General features: G+C 31.9%; 3 protein-coding genes across 5 annotated transcripts; all 3 read right to left on the bottom strand.

Annotated features, from left to right (window-relative positions):
• Nucleotides 1-1,803: 1,803 nt before the first annotated feature.
• Nucleotides 1,804-11,010, bottom strand: LOC124454387 (cortexillin-1-like). Of its 2 annotated transcripts, none has more exons than XM_047005196.1 (21): nt 10,908-11,010; nt 9,534-9,614; nt 9,369-9,458; nt 9,224-9,301; nt 8,983-9,072; nt 8,124-8,251; nt 7,982-8,056; nt 7,788-7,903; nt 7,606-7,715; nt 7,347-7,538; nt 6,862-7,043; nt 6,754-6,790; nt 5,838-6,017; nt 5,505-5,684; nt 5,168-5,371; nt 4,544-4,716; nt 4,421-4,466; nt 3,260-3,439; nt 2,973-3,154; nt 2,782-2,874; nt 1,804-2,050 (listed from the first exon to the last, which is right to left on the bottom strand). In XM_047005196.1, the coding sequence occupies exons 2-21, from the start codon at nt 9,600-9,602 to the stop codon at nt 2,041-2,043; spliced, it is 2,415 nt and encodes an 804-aa protein (XP_046861152.1). In that variant the 5' UTR covers nt 9,603-9,614; nt 10,908-11,010; the 3' UTR covers nt 1,804-2,040. The 2 variants fall into 2 exon arrangements, with proteins under 2 accessions (XP_046861152.1, XP_046861153.1); XM_047005197.1 differs by having other exon boundaries at nt 5,168-5,362.
• Nucleotides 11,011-13,816: 2,806 nt separating this feature from the next.
• Nucleotides 13,817-19,096, bottom strand: LOC124454388. 2 transcript variants are annotated; one of them, XM_047005198.1, is made up of 13 exons: nt 19,008-19,096; nt 18,828-18,933; nt 18,597-18,695; nt 17,987-18,192; nt 17,893-17,911; nt 17,101-17,280; nt 16,863-17,033; nt 16,613-16,765; nt 16,398-16,510; nt 16,278-16,323; nt 15,325-15,504; nt 14,545-14,726; nt 13,817-14,457 (listed from the first exon to the last, which is right to left on the bottom strand). In XM_047005198.1, exons 2-13 carry the CDS (start codon nt 18,900-18,902, stop codon nt 14,361-14,363), a joined length of 1,521 nt encoding a protein of 506 aa, XP_046861154.1. In that variant the 5' UTR covers nt 18,903-18,933; nt 19,008-19,096; the 3' UTR covers nt 13,817-14,360. The 2 variants fall into 2 exon arrangements, with proteins under 2 accessions (XP_046861154.1, XP_046861155.1); XM_047005199.1 differs by lacking the exons at nt 16,278-16,323; nt 16,398-16,510.
• LOC124454390 (spectrin beta chain, erythrocytic-like) lies at nt 18,942-22,236 on the bottom strand. The gene is made up of 10 exons (XM_047005200.1): nt 22,086-22,236; nt 21,737-21,837; nt 21,403-21,485; nt 20,228-20,288; nt 20,070-20,159; nt 19,923-20,000; nt 19,687-19,779; nt 19,346-19,473; nt 19,200-19,273; nt 18,942-19,123 (listed from the first exon to the last, which is right to left on the bottom strand). Exons 3-10 carry the CDS (start codon nt 21,462-21,464, stop codon nt 19,104-19,106), a joined length of 606 nt encoding a protein of 201 aa, XP_046861156.1. The 5' UTR covers nt 21,465-21,485; nt 21,737-21,837; nt 22,086-22,236; the 3' UTR covers nt 18,942-19,103.
• Nucleotides 22,237-22,516: the final 280 nt, after the last annotated feature.

The following is a 22,516-nucleotide window of genomic DNA, read 5'->3' as shown; positions in this document are numbered from 1 at the left end:
TGACAAAGATTTTCTTAGATGTACTATGCAAATGTCATCCAATACGGCGAATATTTTATTTTTCTTTCACTCCCAGGGGAGTGGTGCGCACCATCCATAAAATGGCTAAATCAAAAGAACTACAGTTTTCAAGATATTTCTTACGCCATGAACTTATGTCTAAATACTTAAGAACAAAACCTATAAAAGTAGCGCTGAATTCAGTTTTTTGAATTAATACAATAATCGCAAGTGCAATGGTTGAAAGAGTGAAAAATAGAAACACACAAGCAGAAAAGAAAAAATTAAATGGCGCTTTCAACATTACTTGAAAACGAGAACATGGGAGATGAAGCAGTCATTTCAAGCTAAAATGTTTGCTGATATTTACAATAGACCACATGTAGGACGAATGTATGTCAAGTTTGGAAATGATTCTCAACGAAACTCCACTTTACACTGCAGGCTATCAATGCAGAGTTACAACGACGTCCACCAAGAAAGCTATATGTCAGTGGATATATACCGCACCATATTTAAGCATATAAAAGGCATGTTGCAGTTATCATATCGACTAGTTCTTGTAAAACACCGTCATGACTGTATAAAGTGTTTTCAATAAGCAATTAACTCGCTCTACTGGGTCAGTATTTAGAGAACAATATGAATATTATATTTGAGCATCGAGAAGCCATGGCCGAGTACAGGGGATAAAGTCCCATGGTTAGAACTTTGAAATTATATTAATGTAATGCTGTAGTGTGACAAGACTGAAATTAATGATTGTGTCCTACAACGAAATGGTTTTCGATTTATCTCTAGCGTTGTTGTGAAAATGTCAATAGTTTGAAAGTCGATGCTACAAATCTGTGGTTTGTTTTCTTGACTGTCACTTAACGAAATAATTTTTTTTATTATACTTCAAGCTTCTTTATCGTAAATAGACTAAATTTGCCATCTGTTTCCAACGCACTCACTGGTCGAGTGTGTAGAGTGAGGTTTCTCAGGTTGTGATGTGGGGTTCGAATCCTTCGAGGGTCAGTCGTCGGTTGTTGTTGGGTTTGGTGTATTGAGCATAACGATGAATATTAAGATGAACGAGAACCGTGAATATCAAAAGCAAAGGAAGGATAAATAATAGTGTACGCAAGGTGTACTCAACTGGTATATCTATTGTTGGTTTTTCAAAAAGATATGCGACACTTAGTATATTTTCAGAAAAAAATCGCAAATAAAAAAAAGACAAGGGCGTCTGTTGCAAAAATTTTGCCCTAAAAAAACTAAGTCTTTTGTTTAAATTTTTCGATGACTTTCCGAAGGAAGTCATTTTTTAACAGTCAGGAATCAGAGGGCAAACTGAACGCCCTTTCAGATCCCCTCCTTACCTCAACCCGTACACTCATCCTCAATCTATACGTCGGACGACGCCGCCGGAACGAACCAAGGACCTCGTGCATTGGAGGTCAGACAGAGTCTGTCAAGCCAGAAGCTCAACAACGAATACTAACAGTTTCCTGGCATATTTCCCCCTTTTTTTAACTTTGAAGTAGAAATATACAACGTACAACGTGGTCTTGAACCTTAGAAGGTGCAACTACATTACCCATTGACTTCACCCTTAGTTATTTACGTATGATTGAACTCTAAAAAGCTAAAGAGAACGAAGCAGTCTTGACCCGAGAAGTAGTGATCACCAAACCGTCATCTGTAGTGATCACCACTCAGCCAAGCGAGAGTGATGCGAGTCGAGATGAGAAGCTTTGTGTAAGGTAATTCCTTCTGCCTTTTCTTGTCTAGTCCATAATTCAAAAATTACTCGAAACATTTTCTTTATCATTATATTCAGCATTTACTTTGTATTTTAATCGGAAATTGGAAGATAATACGACACGTGCAATTGGCGAAGTCAAATTCTCGCATTGACCAGCAAAGGCATTAAAATATCGAACATCAATTTACATATGCCATGTGCAGTTTGAATAATTTGATCTTTCTTCGCCAAATAATTGTGCATGATTGTGTTTGTTATCTTTCAATGTTTATTCTTTAAGAAGCTTTTACTTACGAAAACCTAAACAAACAAATTAAACATTTTAGGCGGCATTTACACTATACCGGATTCGCTCATCACGACATCTTCATTGGCTTAAGGGTTAACTGTTCGGAGTAAAAGCTTATTAAGCTGATAGATTTAGTCGATTTGATTGTGTTTCTGACGTTGAACAATTTCAGTGCCTTTTAATAGAAAGAATATTCAACCTGCTAAGATAGCAATCCGGTATAGTGTAAACGGGGTCTTAATTCTGTTATACAGTTGTAAATAGTTCCTAACCTTTCACATTCATTCAAAATGCGTGCCATACAAATACTACATAACCTATCACATTCATAATGCATGTTATGCAAATATAGCTGGAAATAAAAAAATATCGCTTTGGACCAATAAGTAAAAAAATCAATGTCTTTATTATTAAAATTAAATATATAATTAGTAAATATATGTCAGACACTTTTTTTGATTTTTGCTGATCCAATGCAGTTCGAATTAAATTCATACGTGAAGAAGGTGTGCTTAATTGACATAAACTTCTAATTTCAATGATCCAGAATTCTTATTCAGCTTATATCTAATAATTAGACTCTAATTGATTGCGTATTTTGCAAAGTATCAGTGAATATGTAACATTATTAAAATGCTTGTTTTGAGAATATGTGCGTAAATATCTTCAGGTGAAACGAAGTGTCAAAATGGAAATTTTAAGCTAACTCATGTAAAATGCATGTTGAGAAAACAATTCTTACGTCAAAATCAATTTTACTCGAGTATGTAAACTTCGTGTGATTTCTTCTTTTCTGCTCATCTCATAAACAGTTTTCGTGATCAGAATTGGTTGCCTAGTAACATTATACATAATGATATACATAAACATGTATGTAAAGATACCATATATAGAAAAGAAAATGAGCAGAATGAGATAAATTAGGAATTCTACCTTGCTTTCTCGTTTGCGATGAAGGCGTTCACATAAGTAAGATGTGTTATAAAATCTTTGTGTTCGTTTTGCAATTCTTCAAGTTCTTTCAAATCAACATTCTCAGCAACTTTTATTTCACTTATGAGTTGATTTAACTCTGAAATATCCTTTTGAAGTTGATGCAGTCTTTGAATGTTTTCCTAAATAATTCAATATTGTATCACTAATATCCTGTCATAGTTTCAAAATTTCAATAGTCGAAAATAGGCTATGTTAAATAAAAGTTAACTATCAACTCAGCTTACATCAAGTAATGCAGCCGTTTTTTGGCTTGGTTCCTCTTTCTTAATAATCTTAATGTTACTTTCAATCATCTTGATGATAGTGATAATTTCATGATGTAAAATCTTGTACTTGATGACAATCCCATTGGAGGAAACGGAGTCGATCTCAATCACTTTGTCCCCAATTGTTAAATGAGCACTCTAAAAATAAAAGATTGACCAATGTAATTGGAAAAAACCTCAATTACTCAGAGAAGTATAACTTTTTATTAGAAAAGTGGAGTACGTTAATGCAAGAGAGTTTTATACCGCCCCTACTTATTCTCATCAATTTCACATATTACAAGACTTCTTCAAAAATCCTGTAATTAATATATTGTCACTAAAGTTCTTAGAAATCATTCAATCTTTTCACTTGCTCTGTATTAAGGATATCATGCATGTTTTGAGTTTTTCTTTTTAAAGTACATGCAACTGTATGTTGATTATGCAATTTTAAATGAAATAGAGTCATTGCCGTCTTTTCAAAGTTTGTGTTCATTAATATTCGACATTAGTAATTATTTATACACATCACTTAGAAAAGGGCAAGAACAAAAAAGCGCGAGATTTGAGGTTTAATCAAAAGAAAAGATACATGAATTTCAACTTATAGCAAAAAAGGATATAGACAAGGATATTGCCAGCTTTGATCATAATTATTTCTTTGAAAAGAAATGTATTATAACTTGCCAGATTAAATCAAGCCAATGATGAATAAATGAAACCATTTTAAGTGTTTATATGAAATTTTTCTTCATTATGAGACTGATTACTCACTGAGAATGAAAATCGTAAAAATACTGTTTGGATTGCTCCAAAGACCAAAAGTAAAACACAGAATCATGGCAAATAAAAACTGTGAGCACATTGTATTCGCATGTATGCTTTTTTATTTCAGGTGCTAACCGCTTCAATTTTTTAACTGATTTGGTTCTGTTTGCTATTCATTTTGACATGTAACCAGCGTACATTTTGTTTTGTCTTTCAAGTCAGAAAAGATTATTACCGGAAAACTTTCTCCTAAAGGGTGTGTATAATGAACACCCACTAACTTTTATGTAATGTTAAATTTCCATGAAACAATGGAAACGTATTTTAATTATTATAATTTATTACAGAAATTTCTACTGATTTACGTACGTGTGTAGTTTTTCTTGTTTTGAGTTCACGAACAATGGCTGGTTGTCTATAAGACATCGTCGTAGAAATTTTAATAAATGTTTTCGTGTTCAATTATAAACTCTATGAAGTTCCTCGTCTCACCTCATGATTTCTTTATTACCGTATTTCATAAGTATCAACCACCGCTCAATCAGTTCTTCCAATTCTTTTTGGATTTCCAAGAACTCCTTAGGATCAACTTTAGCAGATCTTGAAATTTCCTTTCGCATTTGACATAAAATCTTCTGTAATTCTTGCATTTCTATGCGGATTATCTAAACAAATGTCAAATTTTAAAGTAATGATATGAACAAATTCTAAATTCCCGTCCACAAGATCCAATTTGTCGGATACGATTTCCTCCGATCCTAAAAACGGATCGTGTGATCACATATAAAGTGAGCCTCCGATAGTCGGATCCGTCAATCTAAAAATCAGATGGAAATAAAACTTGCTCTATTTTCATTCGACAAGATCAGAGGAAGCCGACTGGTCAAGTAACATAGATTTGAAAAAGACTTGGAAACAAGAAGAAAAATACGAAGAATATATCAATAAATGTACTGCATGGCACAAATGGCTGTTCTCACGACTATAAATATCTAAACGAATATAAATATCAACAATTTTATGGGACCGTCTGAATAAGCAGACATAAGTCGGAACTGAAACAATCGGATCATGTGAACGAACCTTAACAAGCACAAATTTATTGGATGACCGTACTTTCAATTCTTTAGCGTTTTCTTGGCTTGCATTCTCCTCTTGAATCTTTTCAATCTTCTTTTCCAGTCTCTCGACACCGGATAAAATGCTGGGATACGCAGTTTTATATTTCAACACAATTTCATTGGTTAATTCTGTTGTGGTTTTTAGAATACTGCCGTCAATTTCTGTGGATGGTGTTTCATTAGAAATTATCTGTTGATTCTTAAAAAAACAAATTTTGGATACAAATGGAAAAGAATTTTGAAAGGGGTATGGGAAATTTTAAGGTAGGGTGATTAAAAAGTGATTTAATCAGCAAAAATTATTGATCTGTTAAATAAAATTAAGAACTTACAGTCTGATTCATAAGTACGTCATATATACGTGAAAGGTCAGATTCAAAATCCTCAAACTGTTTTCTCAGTTCATCAAGTTCATCCGAGTCAACATTCTCAGCTATTTTCATCTCATTCATGAGATCATTTAACTCTGTAATCTTGAATTCCTGAACCTGATCCATCATTTGAACAATCTCCTAAAACACGATCATTTTGCATCAGTATTTCCTAAAAAAAGTGTCCTCAAATTTACAGTTTCATTGCCAGCTTTTGTCGTAATTGTTTGTCTGAAAACTAAAAATAATGAAAATGCATATATTTATGTTGTGAATGTCTCGAACTTTACTTACATGAAGTATTGCGGAAGTTTTTAAACTTGGTTCTTCCTGCTCAATATTTTTCATCTTATCTTCAATCATTTGAATGATATTAATAACTTCATGATACACGATCATATACTTGAGAACAATTTCATTGGAAGAAACTGATGTAATCTCAACCACTTCGTCTCCAATTGTTAATCGAGCACTCTAAATGCAGCAAAATAAAACTTATGAAGCCGTGTTAATTAACTCGCTTTTTAGTGCAAGTATAAATTTTATTGCAGACAATTTTCGCAGTTTTATTTGTTGTCCTCTTTTGTTTTAAATACGCCAAATACTGCTTCTTTAATTTCAACCAAAATTTAAACCGAGGATAACTTTCAAATTGTAAAAAGTGTACTCTCTAATGCATGTCGAATATGTTCTTATATTATTTTTTGAAAATACTGATATTTTATTATAATATTGAAATGTATAGCTTGAATTACTAAATATTGCAAGATTAAACGAATGTCTTTAAACAAATAAAAACGCACAAAATAAGGCAACTTTGTCTTGTTTTGTAAGGAAATAGCGTCTATGTAAGGACCTAATTACTGTAAGCAATAATTTAATAAATTGATGTTTGCAAATCACCGCCTTGCAATGGATGACTGCTGGAAACCAAATATATCGAAGAACACTGCAAACACGACTTACAGGCAAGGTAAAAGTACATTAAGTGTTTATGAAAACATGGGAATTCAACTTTTATTCTTTGAACAATATTTAAAAACTGTACTTTCGTAGATGTCGGCATGAGACCTTTTGAATGCTACGTCTTTAACTTCCGTTTGTGGAAATACTTCATTTAGGCCCAATGTTTTTACTAAAGCTGTGCTCACTCCTTTTTTCACTCATTGTAAAAGCAATTGAAATGTTTTGAATATAATATAAAACTTACATTTGTGATGCCTCCAGAGCCTAGGATAACTGGCTGTCTGCAAAAAAGGCAACAGGAAAATTTCAAAACAACTCTTTAAGCAACGATAAATGAAAGAGCTCGTCTTACTTTGAGATTTCTTCATTTTTGTATTTTATAAGTGCCGACCAACGTTTACTTAGCTGTGTGAGTTCCTTCAGAACTTGAAAAAATTCTTCGTGATTAATACTTAAAGACATGGACATTTCTCTATTTTTTTCATTTAATTCGCCAATGATCTTCATTAATTCTAGCATTTCCATTTGAATTTCCTGTGCAAGAACGTTGTAATTCATTACAAGAGTTTATTAACAGAGTTTACATTGCAACGCAACAGAAAATCACGAATATATCACGTAACGAACGATATGAAAGAATTGTTTATGTAGATAAAAACAAAATGCAAAGAATAATGAACGTAACATAAAGAAATAGACAATTGCTTGGTTTTTATTATTTTCAAATAAATACAAAACTGATCGTCTTCAAGTTAGAGAATTTACATTGACCCAGAGAAGTCAATGCTCTGAGAAATGATTTATTGAGTGTAGGTAAAACTAAAAATTTCAACTTACCTTCAATTCACCTGCCCTATCATGTCCAGGCTCCTTTTCTGTGATTTTCTTCATTCTCTTTTCCACTTCTTTCATTGAATACAGGACAGTGTAATGAAGCTTTATATAAAGCATAGCAGTCTTATTTTTTGATGTTATTTGGATTTTGAGTTCATTATCACCAATGCGCAATGTTATTGATTCATGTTCATTCTAAACAAAAAACACACATATTGATTTTCTTTGCATTTCAGACATATGCTGATACCCAATTTTATACCTGAGGCATCACTGAATAAGGATTTTTTGCTTCATGATTTCTCAAGACTTCGTATAATGAAGAAAAATATATTAACATTCGTTCTTTATCAACATTGCCTTCTTCAACGTCTGTTAAAACAAATTTCATTTATACATTCCAGGAACTTTATACAAGTTAAATTTTCATTTTATTTTCTAAACCTGAAGGATCCAGCAAGCTAGGAACATCAAATTTTTCCTCAGCGACATCAAATGCGTATTTCAGTCTCTCCTGAACAGACATTCTTAATGCTCGGCTTATGTCAATGGACGAGGGACTACAATACAAAAAATTGTAAATTAATATTCTATACGTAATTATGTAGGAAATGAAATTCCAAAATTAGCCACATTACCTAAAAACAAATAGTAGAAACACAAATGCGAAACCATCATGCCAACCTTTTTCCAGATCATTTACTGTGAACATCCTAAATTTCAACACAGTTTAATGCAAAGAGACATGCAAAGTATGATTACAAAATTTTTATAGTATACCCTCGAAGGACATCCTGTGTCCATTTCAACAGCAGTTCTTTAGCTGGAGTTAAGACTTGTTTGATACGGAATGATGGACCTTCTGCTTTCAAGGATGTTCTTTGCTTATCGTGCATAACTCGTTCAATCTAGCAATTAGATTATGTGTGTTTTCCTTTTAACTCATTGCTTTTTTCTGATATCTGTTTTTATACTTCAATAGTGCACATTTAAAAAAATTACTAAAAACGAAATTATAGTTTATTTTCTATAATGCACGCGCAGTGAGTGTTTGGTGAATATGGAAGAAATTTAAAGTGGCGTATATTTGAGAGAGGCGTGAAAAAGGAGGCCTCTATATTTATCAGTAAAACTTTGTCGTTTGTATGCAAAGCTAGAAATGACTAGGCAAAAATAAAAATGAATCTTGATTACACAAAGAATAATTACTTTAAAAGGATAACATGGTTGATTTAGTGGAAAATTGTTATAATCACATGAATTTCTTCAATTATTTCATTGTTCGTCAAAGAAAGAACCATGCATGTGTGAAGAAACGCATAAACTTTTGAAAAAAAGTTAAACATTCAAAATCATGCTTGTCACTATCTTCATTTTAAAGGTTAAAAGATTCGACTGAATTTATTGTTCTAAGTTGTTTCTTTTTAAGAGGGAGGGCTTTTTTAACCATTCCATATATGTTTGTGCAGTTTTAATCAGGGTGGCTGAAAATTCAGTGTCTACGCTCGTTTTGATAAAATACTGTAGCGTTATTTTTCCTGGGTGAAAACATGAAAATGGTATTTGATTTACAACAGCATGTTAACTTGTAATTTATAAAAGTTCCTAATTGTTATATTGTATAATTTATGTACTTTACCTGAAAGTGCAGTATGATCCACCAGATTAGGGCTAAAATTTGAGTATCATTTCCTTTGACAATTTCTTCACTTTCCAATGACAGCTCAAACTACAAATGTAATGAAATCTATACAGATATCAAGCATTTCTACTACAAAGTAAATCATGCCAGCTATGAGGAATGTTATTGTTTTTGAAGAAAATAACTAACACACTTTTTTCTCTTTTGATTTTTTATAAGAATGTGATTCACGAATTACCCCTTTTTCTTTTAACAGTCTCAAGACTTTTGAAACATTTTTAAGTTTATGAATCTCATGAGTTGGTTCTTTTGTATTCTATAGAACGAAAACACGATATATCACAATTCTCCTCTCACGATGATAAATACTTTTTACAACTTACAATTTTTGTATTTAACAAAACTTCAAGGAGAGAAATTAAAACAAGACCATCTTGTAAATCTTTGATTAAATGCTGAATTGGAGGGTGCGTCTACAAAGAAAGTATTTTCCAAAAACAATTTAAATCTGGGAATTGTTAAAAAAAACAAATTTTGTCTTGTAATACCTTTTCAAGCTTTGAGTTTATCCATTTAGTGTAAATACGTATCTCCGTATCTTGATTTATTCCTGGCATCTTTTATTAGTTCTACAAGAAGAGTTAATCAACGTTAGTCGCTTGTCGTAATACATGCATGCATATGCAAGATTCAAATAATATTTCTATAAATGTCAAGATAAATCAATTAACATTAATTGCATGATCCTCGGTATAAAAAAGTTATATTTCATGCTCAATTAATAACTGTGCAGTTGCTATATTTATCTATATCAGTTAAATAAAGAAATTGTACCGAGTGCAGAAAAGCACATTTCACACTTCATATTACGTGGACGTGATCACTTTTTCTAAGGACCTAAGCTAAAATTTTCATTGTTTTAAAACTGTTTTAAACAGATATTAGATGTTTATAAAGCGACTAACTTTTTCATAGTTACTTAGATGACGACAGTGTTGACTAAAAGAATGCTTGTTCGATTTCTGCATTTGCCATGCTCTCCATATAATGTAAGAGTTACAGTTACAAATTACAGTCAGCCGAAGTTCTTACGCTTCTCATGCAGAATGATGGATATCAACTTCAAAAATAAAAAAAATGGGTCAGCAGGTCACATGCTTTGTATAAAATGAATTTGTTTTTGTTTATGAGTGGTTTGACAAACAGCATAAAAAGACCCAAAATGATAGCAATTAAGGAATCTTCTTTTAAAATGTGCTTCATAAGCCTTAATGATAAGTTTAACGAAGAACATTCCAGACATAAAACTTCGTGTACATTTCAGAGTATTAACAACTATTTATTGATATAAAGAAAAGAAAACTGCATTATTAACGAATTCAATCAAAGTGAAAAAGTTAAAAGTAACTAGCATGGTTTTATGCAATTTCAAATTCTTATTCAGCAAAATAATAGATGGTCAAAATTGCATACATGCTTTACATAGCTAATTCAACTGAATCTAAGTTTCATTATATGATTTAACTCAGTTTAAGTGAAGCTCCGTTATTTGTTAGAGTAACACAAACTAAATACAAACAAGTTGCACAATTTTGAATATTTAACGTGTAGTGCTTACTGTTTACATGATGGTTATCGCGCTTAACCAAATCCTGAGCAACTATAAGTGACGTCTCATTTACTATATCTGCTTGAAAGTGATACCGAGGTCAACAATAAATCTTTATATTATAAAATATTATAATATGGTTCAAATTATTTGGTTTGTAGTGAGTCTTATTAGCTATAATATAATCTTGTGATTAATCGTCTGGCGCGATTTAGCCGGAAGAATCGTTATAGAGTGTAAAATTGCGTGACCAGGTAACTCAATCAGCAAATTTACTCTTTGTTATTTCAAAATAAAGAAATACTTGACTTACTGTATTTAATCTTTTGACGGAAACTCGCTTCTCCATGAATTCTTATTGCTATAACTTCTCAATAACTATAAACAAACAACAATTTTTGCCTCGAGGAATTTAGAGCAACTGCTATTTTAAATGTTTTCATTAACAAAGAAACAAAAGTGCTTGCTAAAATAATTGTCTTGCAAATTCGCTGAGCATATTTAATTGGCTTTGTTGGAAGGCTATTTAGGCTCAATTTATTATTACTGTTAACACATATTTTAGCATAAGTTAGGAAACTTTAAAAGTAAATTGCGTCAGGTGAGGGATACTGTGGATTTCGATTTAACTCAAGATACAAGACGTATATAATATAATATGATTCATGTTGTTGCCAAAATACCACAGGCTCAATTGAACTTCAGGAATTTTAGAAATTTATCACATAAAGAACTTTTTAAACAAGAAGCCTCCGCAAAGCGTTTTTAACAGAAAGTTGTAATTGTTATATCAATTATCATTATATCAAACATGGAGTTTTGAAGTTTTAAGGTATAAATAAATTGTACAAGGGATATAATTTGTATGTCATTTGTATGTCAAAATTTTATAACATAAAGATTGAAAGCGAGGTTTCATTTAGATGATTAAAATTTCTTGGCTTATTAAATGTTATCTTTGTAGAAATTGCATTATAAAAAAGTAGATAATCGCATTTCTCCACGAGGCCTGTGGATGCTTTCGTTCATGATGAGAAAATTATATTGTATAAGAAGGCTCTCGTTCATCACGAGAGATTTAAGAGAATGCTACACTGTAAAAGGTAACATGTAAAAAAGTATAAACATGCTTAGAGTTTGTTAAATTTATAAGTCAAGGCAGGATATGTTTGAACCTTTCAGTTTCCTTGGATGTTCAAGTTTCTTTTATGAGAAGAATTCTTGTAAAAAAAAGACAAATTTTGAAAACAAAATATCCCGTTTTCGGTCCGTGCCTCCTGATACCCTGAGATAGTTGAGTACTAGAGCGTTGCATGTTACTTAAAGGGAGCCAGTTAATCCTTGTTTGCCATGAAGCCTATGGATGTTTTTTTGTGATTCATGAGAAACAGTAAATAAGAGAGTTTGATTAGAAAGTTATAAACCAATATAAATTGTATAAAACATGCTTAAGATTGTCTTAAATTATAAGTGACAGAAAGGGCACAATGTGGAAAAAGTTAATTGAAACATTGCTTGGTTTATTTTATGAGAAAAATTAAACAAAAGATAAAATTCGAAAGCAAAAAACCCCGTTTTCGGTCCATGCTTCCCGATACCTTGTTATACGTAAGGCACTAGAACGCCGCATGTTAACGTTTCGGTAGGAGATTTCGGCCCCTCCACGCTATCCTACTTGGAAGATGCAATAGCAAGCTTCCGCCCAACAGACCCCGAGATCACCTGCGATAGGCTTTGCTCGGGGTACGCAGGGAGAGTGCGGTCGCCAGCGAAGTGTGGGCCCCTAAGCCACTGCATACTATATCGCACCCAGCTTCCACTGCTAGTTGACATCTACTAGCATATTTTAGATTTATATATATATATACGTTAATTCAAAGGCTCACGAAAGTTGTGGTATTATTAAAGTCAGCGCATGCCCAGATGATTTCTCTATTAAATTGTTACTAAGAATGCTATTTACTTCAAAATCGGTGCTGGTAGATACAGTTGGTCGTTGCCATGACCATGAACTTGAACAACTGATCAAGTCGACTGCGCATGCTCATACAGACTGCACATGCTCTGATGATTTATTTAAAATTTGTTACTGAGCGTGCTAACCACTCCATAATCGATACTAGTTCATACAGTTGGTCGTTGACATAACCATTAACTTAGAGATTTTTTGGAGTTGACTACATGATCAGATTAATTCTCAACTGATTTGTGTTGGAGTGAGCTCTGAAATAGCTGCTTGTATATGTGCTTAGCAAATTTTAAATCATATGTTTTTGGCATGCTCTGTCTTCTTAAGCTTGTTTTGACTAATGCATATCGAATTCATCAACTCTTTGTTACGCCACTCGTGATATCAATGACAATGTAGAGATGTTTTATTTTTCCCCATAACTTTGTATTTGCATATTTTTTGCATAAACAATGCTCTAATATTTATGACAGATATTATGATTCGTGGATTGGCGTAGAAAAAATACTTGAAAATGAAACTTGCAACATTGAAACAAACTCAAGCTTGACAGAGAAGGAACGACGACGCCAGGTTGAAGTTGGCTTGATGAAATTGAACGCAGTTCAAGACCTAACGTACGATCGAGAATTTTGAAACAGGACTCGTTGACCAATGAAAACACAAATGATTCCAAGCATGTTGACGACGATAAAAGCTCTAGCTAGGAGGAGGTTCCAATACAAAACAAACCATGAATAACACTGAGTCTACTGAAGTATGTTCAAAAGAAATATCGAGGAATCACATATACAGTCTTGAAGCTCGTTGGCTAACGTGGTATATAGTAGTGGGATGTGTAGCTAAACATGAAAAAAATGTGAACATATTTCATTTATTTCAATAAATATATATAAAGACTTAGTTGTTGCCATTTTTTCTAGTTTTGCCAATATGGTATGACTCAAGTAAAAGCGTTTCGACAGTTTTGGTTTTCTATTGTTACATTTTTTAGGTGTTTTCTTTCAAAAGTCAACTAATGTCATAAATAAAGTTACCATTGTCAAAATATGTGTTTGTCAATATAATAATAGCCATGCTTGAAAACTTTCACTCAAAGCTTCCACTTGAAAAAATGAAGATCATGAAGAAAAACAAGCATTAAAGAAAATTACTCTGAAAAATTGTGTGCAAACTCGAGTCGTCAAGCATTTTTTAGTGGTAACATTTATTATTCATATGAATTATAATTAAAAACAACAATATCTACAATATATTATAATACAATATAATTAATTATTCAGTTTCCATAAATTCTTCACTTGAAACCAATTTTTTAGAATTCCCAAAGTAGTTACGTTTGCCCATATGAGTACACAAGGGCAATAATAAAATGTTCTTTTGTACAGTTCCAACAGTAGAGCTTCAACATGGCAGACGTTAAAAAAATGTAAAATTAAGGTTGTATTAATGTACATATCTTTGAAAACTCTTAGTCAAGAAACTGCAATAAGTATAAATACAATGACTGCAAGAAAGCAAAAAAAGCGAAAATACGTTGTATAATGTCTCCAACTGAGTTTTTAAGTGAGATTTAAATTAATAGGAATCTGCTCTGAAGATAAAAAGATAAGCAGATAAGCATGGGATAGTAATGATTTCCAATATTAAAGAAAGAGTGTAATCTAAATTAAGCAGGGCTATTTAATTTTTCAGGAATATGTGCAAACAAGACATTGGATAAAAAGAAACGTCCAGAAGGAAGGGATTGTAAAGCTACATATTACAAAAGCTATGAAGTCTTTGAGAAAACAATTTTTACGTTAAAATTATTTTTACTCGAGTATGCAAGCTTCTTACAATTGCTTCCTCTCTCCTTATATCATACACAATCTTTGTAATCAGTACTGGTTGCCTAGTAACAATATAGATAAGGATTGATATGACCATTTATTTAAAGATAGAAAAGAAAAACAAGAATAAGATAAATTAAGAATCATACTTCTCTTTCTCCTTTGAGATAAAGGCGTTCACATAAGCAAGATGTGTCATAAGATCTTTGTGTTCAATTTGTAATTGTTCAAGCTCCTTCACGTCAACATTCTCAGCAACCTTTATCTCGATCATAAGTTGATTTAACTCTGAAATCGTCTTTTGAAGTGAGTGTAGCCTTTGGATATTTTCCTAAAAAAATATATTATTTCATACTTTCATGTAATAACCACAGAATAGATATCTAACAGAAGGCCCACTCGGCTAAAATCGTGGCATATTTTTTACTATGCATGCGTGACTTCCCAGCAAGATACTTTCACAAAATCAAAATGTAATAGTATTGCACGAGAATGCTATTTTACTAATAATTCACGCTGAAAGGAAAAGTTTGCCGAAATTGGAACCTTATCGAAGACGATAAGGTTCCAAGCTTTTGTAGTGCAAAACAATGTATTTGTGAAAACATCTATATTTTCTATTGCGATCTAGCGGAAGTATCTTGCTGGAAGGCGTGTCGCCTTAGAATTTGCTTCAGAAAAGCGGGGGACACTAACATCATAGGTTCCGACACGAGTGGCTCTTCTGTTTAAGATATCTATTCTGTGTTATAACTTTATTGTTTTTAATAGCTATATATGAGTGAATGCAGTCTCTGGACATCTTACTGAAGTAAAAATATTGCTTCGTAGTTTGATATCATACCACTTGTGTCTCATGCAATAATTTTAAAATTTAAAAATTCAAAATAACCCATCTAAATTGCACAACAAATTAAATTTTCACTTACATCAAGTAATGCGGCTGTTTTTTGGCTTGGTTCTGCCTTCTTAATAATTTTAATGTTATTTTCGAGCATTTTAATGATAGTGATAATTTCATGATATAAAATCTTGTATTTGATGACAATTCCATTGGAGGAAACAGATTCGATGTCAATAACTTTGTCTCCAATTGTTAACTGAGCACTCTAAAGATATGATGATCTGAATGAAATAACAAAACTGTCTTCACCATTCCATAGTTATCCATTTTCACCCTTATTAAATTACTAAGCCCTTACTAACCGAGCAGGAGTTCTTTACGGAAAAATCGAAGTTCTCATTTTCCGATAATGTCTTTAGAACTAAGACCAAAACATGATGTCATTAAAAGACAGCAGTCGTGTTGAGAATATCTCACCCATATGCAGTTTAGAAGATTTTTTACTTGTCTTCAGTCCTTGTTTTATGGTGTAAGAAATAAATTAATGATTTTTACATAACGGTGGGAGCTCAATTCTTTGCTGCACTACATATCTTTCTTGTGTCTATATCCGTTCTTATTATTTAAGAAATAAAAGTTGTTTCCTGTGTTTGCACATGCTAATGCATACCGAGGAGACATTTTGGAAAACTGGAGATCAGATCAGTGCAAGCCCGAGATCAAAGGTCGAGAGTTAAATCTGCTTGAGAGTCAAACAAACGTCCCAGAGGTTTCTATAAGCCAGTAAATGGAAACACGAAAAACATCTTTTATTTCTTTTTAAAATAACAATAATGCAAAGTAGACAAATTAACAAGCGTTTTTATCTTTTCTCTTACATGTGTTCATCGCTGATTAGAGAATTTTCTTGGAATAATTGACTTAATTTTTTTGAGCTCAAATCGTCTTGCACAGGTTAATGTAAACACGGCTCCAGACTAATCAGCGCACGCGTTTTATTGCTTTTATTTCATAAAAAATGTTTTCATAGAGACTTACATGAGAAGTTTGCCGTGTTCTGATTTCGCGAACAACAACAGGCTGTCTGGAATTCACAATGAAATCGTTAATAATCGTTTTCGTCCGCAGCCATGAACTGAATGAAATTTCATTTCTCACCTCATAATTTCTTTATTATAATTTTTTACAAGTATAAACCATCGCTCAATTAGTTGTTTTGACATCTCAGTTTGCATTTGACATGATATACTTTGCATTTTTTTTTGAATAACCTCAATAAAAATGTGAAGTGTTTGAACTTTTAACTAATGAGAAAATTTAGTTTTCTTTTAATCACACCACTTCAAAACATCGACAATTCATTTCAAACTTACTTTCAATTCTTTAGCGTTTTGCTGGCTTGGAGTCTCTGCTTGAATCTTCTCGATCCTCTCTTCCAGTCTCTCGACCGCTGACAAGATCTTAGGACAAGACGTTTTATAAATTAATACAATATCATTTGTTGAGATTGGACCATCGGGTTCATCCTAAAACGATTAAAAATAGGTTTCAAATTTTGCAAATGTGAAGGAAACGTTAAAAGAGGAATACCACAGGCTTTCAATAACTTACTCAATAACTTACATTCGTATTTGAAAGAAAATCCTTAATACGTGTAAGACGAGATTCAAAATCTTCAAATTCTTTATTCAATTCATCAAGTTCTTTTGAGTCAACATTCTCAGCCATGTTTACTTCACTTATAAGATCTTCTAACTGTTTAATCTTGATTTCTTGTACCTGATCCATCATCTCCTGAAATGATTGTAATTGTTTATAGCAAAAGTATTTTTATGCACTGCACGATTTATATGTTACTTACACCAATCAATGCTGCCGTCTGCTGGCTCTGTTTATCTTTCTTAATAACTCTAATGTTACTTTCAATCATTTCGATGACAGTGATAATTTCATAATATAAAATCTTGTACTTGAGGACAATTCCATTGGAGGAAACAGATTCGATCTCGATAACTTTGTCTCCAATTGTTAAATGAGCACTCTGGATAAAACAAGATAAAAAGTTGCAAAACAGAGACTGTATCGTGGTGACAAATTTAAAAATTGTCTTGAAAAGAGCAAATACCGTCCTCCGTCGACAGAAAGATTCTGTGTTTCATCTATCTCTGTTTCGAACGTAATCTCTAAATTCAGAGATGACGTAGAATTTTGGTAATATTATAAATATGGCATGATTCTGAAGCTCAAATTTAGTAGACGTTGACACCTGATAAGTAGTCTGCCGAAATGTATAGTGTCTATTAATTTTGAAAACAGCCCTTTTAGAATTGTTGGTTTAGTGTTCTGGCTTAAACAGTTCTTTTAAAAACTATTTCGTTAGTATTTGACCATTCACCAAGGTATTTGCTCCTTTTAAGACACTTTTAAATTATATATTACATAAACAAATGAACACAAAGGAAGAAGTTGAAGTGAGTTTAAGTATGCCTCCAAGACTATAAATTTTTGTTTTGTAAATGGAATGAAAGTTGCCAGCACCACTTACAGAGAAATTAAAAACTGGAAGACAAATTAAAAAACTGGAAGACAAATTAAAAAATTGGAAGACAAATTTAAAAACTGGAGATGTGTTGAGAAGATAAAAAAAACTCACATTAATGATTCTTCTTGAGCTGCAAAAAAAAACAATAAAAAGTATTACATCACGCTTCCCACAAGCAGCCACTAAACAAGACAAGTAATTTTACTCTGAGATTTTTTTGTTGTTAAGTTCTGACCAACGTTTACTAAGTTCACCAAAATCCTTCATGACTTGACAAAATTCCTCGTGATCAAAACTTTGGAATCGAAAGATATCGTTATATCTGTTATTGAATTGATGAATCATCTTCCGTAATTCCAATAATTCCATTTGAATTTCCCGTAAAAGCACATTACAATTCAACTCCCCGTGCTGAAATTATTGAGCAAAAAGTAACAAACAAAATTCAAACGATGAGTACCAAATCTTCTGCCTATGACAAATTATCCTTAAAAATTGTCCATTTCCTTAAAGTTATGATAAAATGAATATGCTTCAATTATTGATTGCAATGTCTATAACAGATGTAATTTTTTACTTAATTTGGTCTGATGAGCTTAAACTCTTCTACTTTACTTTATATAGTTGAAAAGTTTAAAGTTTTATCCAACCAAATTAGGCAAAAAATTCTACAAATGATCCTCTTTTCCATTCATCAAAATTACTGAAACAAAAACTACTCTGATTTTTTTGTCGAACTAGAAATCGTGTGATTATACTGGATAATTTAATCCTCTGTTCAATGAGTGTAAGTGAACATTTAAAATATAGCTCACGCTCAATTCTTTTGTTCTCACTTGGCCAGTCGATTTGTCTGTGACCTTGTCCATCATCTCTTGTACTCTTTTCATTGAATACACAATGGTGTAATAAATCTTCACAAATAGTAAAATCATATTATTTTTTTAGCTTAAATAGCGCTCAGTTTTGTTGATTCATGCTAATTTCAAAGGGACATAAACACACATTAAAATATTTTTTCATCTCAGATATATACGATGATATACCTCTGGCATTAGTAAAGGCTTTTTTACTTCATGATTTTTCAGGACTTCATATAATGAAGAAAAATATATCAACATTCGTTCTTTATCAACTTCATCTTTTCAACGTCTGTTCAAATAAAATTTATCTGCGTTTTTCATCAATATATCAAACAAATGAAATAATCATTTAACTTCTTATACCCGAAGGATCCAGCAAGCTAGGAACACCAAATTCTTGCTCTGCAACATCAAATGAGTACTTCAGTCTCTCACGAGAAGACATTTTTAGTGCTTTGCTCATTTCAACAGCAGATGGACTACCAAGAAATAAGTTGTATATATATACTCTCTTTGTATTGATCTTAAAATTAAAACCAAAAATAGCTACGTTACCGAAAAGCAGATAGAAGAAACAAAATGCAAAACCATCTTCCCAGCTGCTTTCAAGATCATTTACCACAAACATTCTAAATTACACCACAATTAACGAAATAGACACAAACCAAGTTGACTATCATCAACAACTGAAAACTTTATACCCTTGAAGAACATCCTGTATCCATTTCAACAACCGCTCTTCAACTTCATCTAAAAGATGTTTCGTCCGCAATGACGAATCTTTATCTTCCAAAGTTGTTAGTAACTCATCTGGTAAAACTGTTTCAATCTAGTAAACATGTAGATGTAGTATTTGCTTTTTTCAACTTGATAACAACTTCTCTATATAAATAGTTCGGATATAATTACAAGGGATTAGAGCATTGTTATATTTAGTGCTCTGCCCCTAGGGGAAATTTCACGTCATTTATCACAAAATAAGAAGAATTCTGAAAGGAGAAAGTTTGACTCTAATAGTTGCAAAGTATTATTGTGTAATTACCTGAAAATGCAGTATTATCTGCCAAATCAGAGCAAGAATTTCCCTTTCATTCCATTTGGTATTTTCTTCACTTTCTATTATGTCAATTTCTAACTACAAATGAAATAAATTTCGAAGACATTTAAAGCTTTTCTACAGTAAGCAAATCAAATGAACTATAAAATAAATAGCTTTCATCCAAAATAATACAACACTTTTTCATTTTTGATTCCTGATTGAAGTAATTATCGTATTACCCCTCTTTTCTTTAAAACTGTAAGGACGTCTTGAACATTTTCGTAGTTGGAAGAATTTTTATCTGGTTTCTCTGTCTTCTAAAAAACGAAGAGAAGTATTATTTCTACAGCTTCTTCAAAGATAATTAATACCCTGTGCAAACCTACATTTTTTTTATTCAACAAGACGTTGAGTAGCGAAAATATAACACGACCATCTTTTAAGTCTTCATATAAATTCTCTATAGGAGGATACGTCTGGAAAAGAAAAATCAACAAAAAATAAAAAAGGGTGTTTAAAGCAGCTTAAATTTTTGTTAGATTACTTTTTCAAGCTTTGAGTTGATCCATTTAGTGTAAATATGCATCTTTTTCTCCTGCTTCATCCTAAAGATGTTCATTTAAAGTTTATAGAAGTTCATTGTCTAACATCCACCACTTCAAAAAAAGTTCGTAGAAGTTAATTGTCTAACATCAACTACGTCAACAAAAAATTCCTGGAATTTAATTGTCTAACATCCACCACTTAAAACAAAAAGTCCTAATTCAAAAGTCTGTTATTTTGCAGAAATTTTCGTTAAAGAAGAAATCAAAGAGTGTTCACTTTTGAGAACTATATAGAAATCAAATTTTTAAAATTTTTTAAATCATTTTGGACATTGTAGTTAATATTAAGGAGCAACTAAATCGTGCTTAACTATATCACGCTGTCAAATGTGTCCTAAAAAGCTGGAGTCAGCAGAACATGTTAGTTTTGCTGGGTGACCATTGGTCGGATAACGGTCGATAAATAGGAAAAAATGTTTTGATTTTGTCTATATGAATTACGACAAAAAATGTCAGGTCTTTTCAGAAATTATTTTTTTCTATCCTATAAACAAGTGAATTAAAATTGTCGAAGTTGTTATAAAATCATTAAGTGTAAATAAAAACTGCTTAAAGTGTACTATACCTTTTTGTATATTTGATTTTTGTAACAATCTGTAGGTTTGGGTTTGTTTTAAATACATCAAATCATACTGTGATTTTAAAACTATCTAAGAACGTATCCATCTGCTTGAATGCTCCGAAAAATACTTCTTTTTATAAAAATTGTCAAGCATTGTATATAACAGGCATTGTATCGAGCAAACTTGTTTCCTAGCCTTGCCCTTTCTTTTCCTACATTTATAATTTCAATGCGTATCAGTTGTCCAAACTTGAAATTGTCATATTTCCATTTTAATGCACGCTGGGAAATTTTAAAAATCGAACAAAATGGTTTCTTATTTCTTTATCTATATTAATTAAATGGCATAATGACGTCATAAGAATTCATATCATGCTGATTTGATTTACGTCATTTAATAAACTAAGATAAACAGAGACGACATCAGCAAATAAAAAAAATGCGTTTGTTTTATAATTTATACAATGATATGTTTTTAATATCTTATTTAGATAAGATCTATCTTTTATTGATCATGTCACAATTAAATAAAAATAAACATAAAAACATTACCATAAATCTGTACTCGCAAAGTACTCAACGAAAGGTGAGAGATGTAATAGAAATCCAGCCATCAACAAAATTGTTAAGCTTTCCTAGAATGTGCGAGATTTGCATAAAAAGATTTTGATTTCAACTGATATTTTTAAATAAAAAAAAAATTTCTTAAAGTTGACGTGCAGTCAGTTTGTCGAGAAAATAACTCTTATATGGTTTAATAAAGGAAACAACTGTGGACAATCGCCTAAATCGTATAAATTAAGTTTATATTTTTATAGTTATTTGATTTGAGATAATTCTTACAACTATATTGTTTTTATCTTTACAAAAATCTATTGGTGCTAACCTTAAAAAGTATGCCGTGTTTTCGTTTTAAGATAACATGAAGTATGGCGACTTCAAGAAAGTGAAGCTCCGCAAGTGCTGCCAAATGAGGTTATTATGGAACTATAATAAGAGAGCGGAAATCGACGGTTTATTTATTGTTTTAGAAAGTTAATCTTGCAATATTTTTAGCTTTTATAGTCATTCTATTTACGACAAAATCTACTATCGACGTTACTGCCGTCAAAAATTTAAACATTGCAGCAGAAATTTGTGTGAATATTGAGGATGACGTTGCGTGACGACGTGGTATATCAATGGACGAATTTATTCACTTACAAATGAAATGATGTAAATATATATTGTCTTACCTTATATACTCTTTTGACTGAAACTCATTCCTCTATAAATTCATATAACTATGTACCTCTCCGTAACTACTCGACAACTATATACAAGCGATTCTTGCCTTGAAGAATTTTCTTAGAGCAACCGCTTGCGTATGACAGCACTAGCAACCCACGTCCTTTTTTAAACAAATAATTACCAAAGAAACAAAGACTTCTTTTCTATCTTAGTTGTCTTGAAAATATCCTCTTAGCAATGTTGAGAGGATTAACTTTATACAATCACAGTTGTCGGAGCTTTAAGCATCGAATTGAGACAAGTTAGCTAAGATTTAGATCTGTGATATGAAAAAGTTTGTTTGTTTTTACTGTAACAAGGACATCGCATTCAGAGCTGACTTAATTCAGCAGCAAATATTTAATAATTCATGTTTCTTCTGCCTACAGATCCATAA

Source organism: Xenia sp. Carnegie-2017, unplaced genomic scaffold, assembly GCF_021976095.1.
Source record: "Xenia sp. Carnegie-2017 unplaced genomic scaffold, XeniaSp_v1 HiC_scaffold_3, whole genome shotgun sequence".
NCBI lineage: Eukaryota > Metazoa > Cnidaria > Anthozoa > Malacalcyonacea > Xeniidae > Xenia > Xenia sp. Carnegie-2017.
Note: the sequence above shows the minus strand (reverse complement) of the source record. Positions and strands in the feature narration are given on the sequence as shown.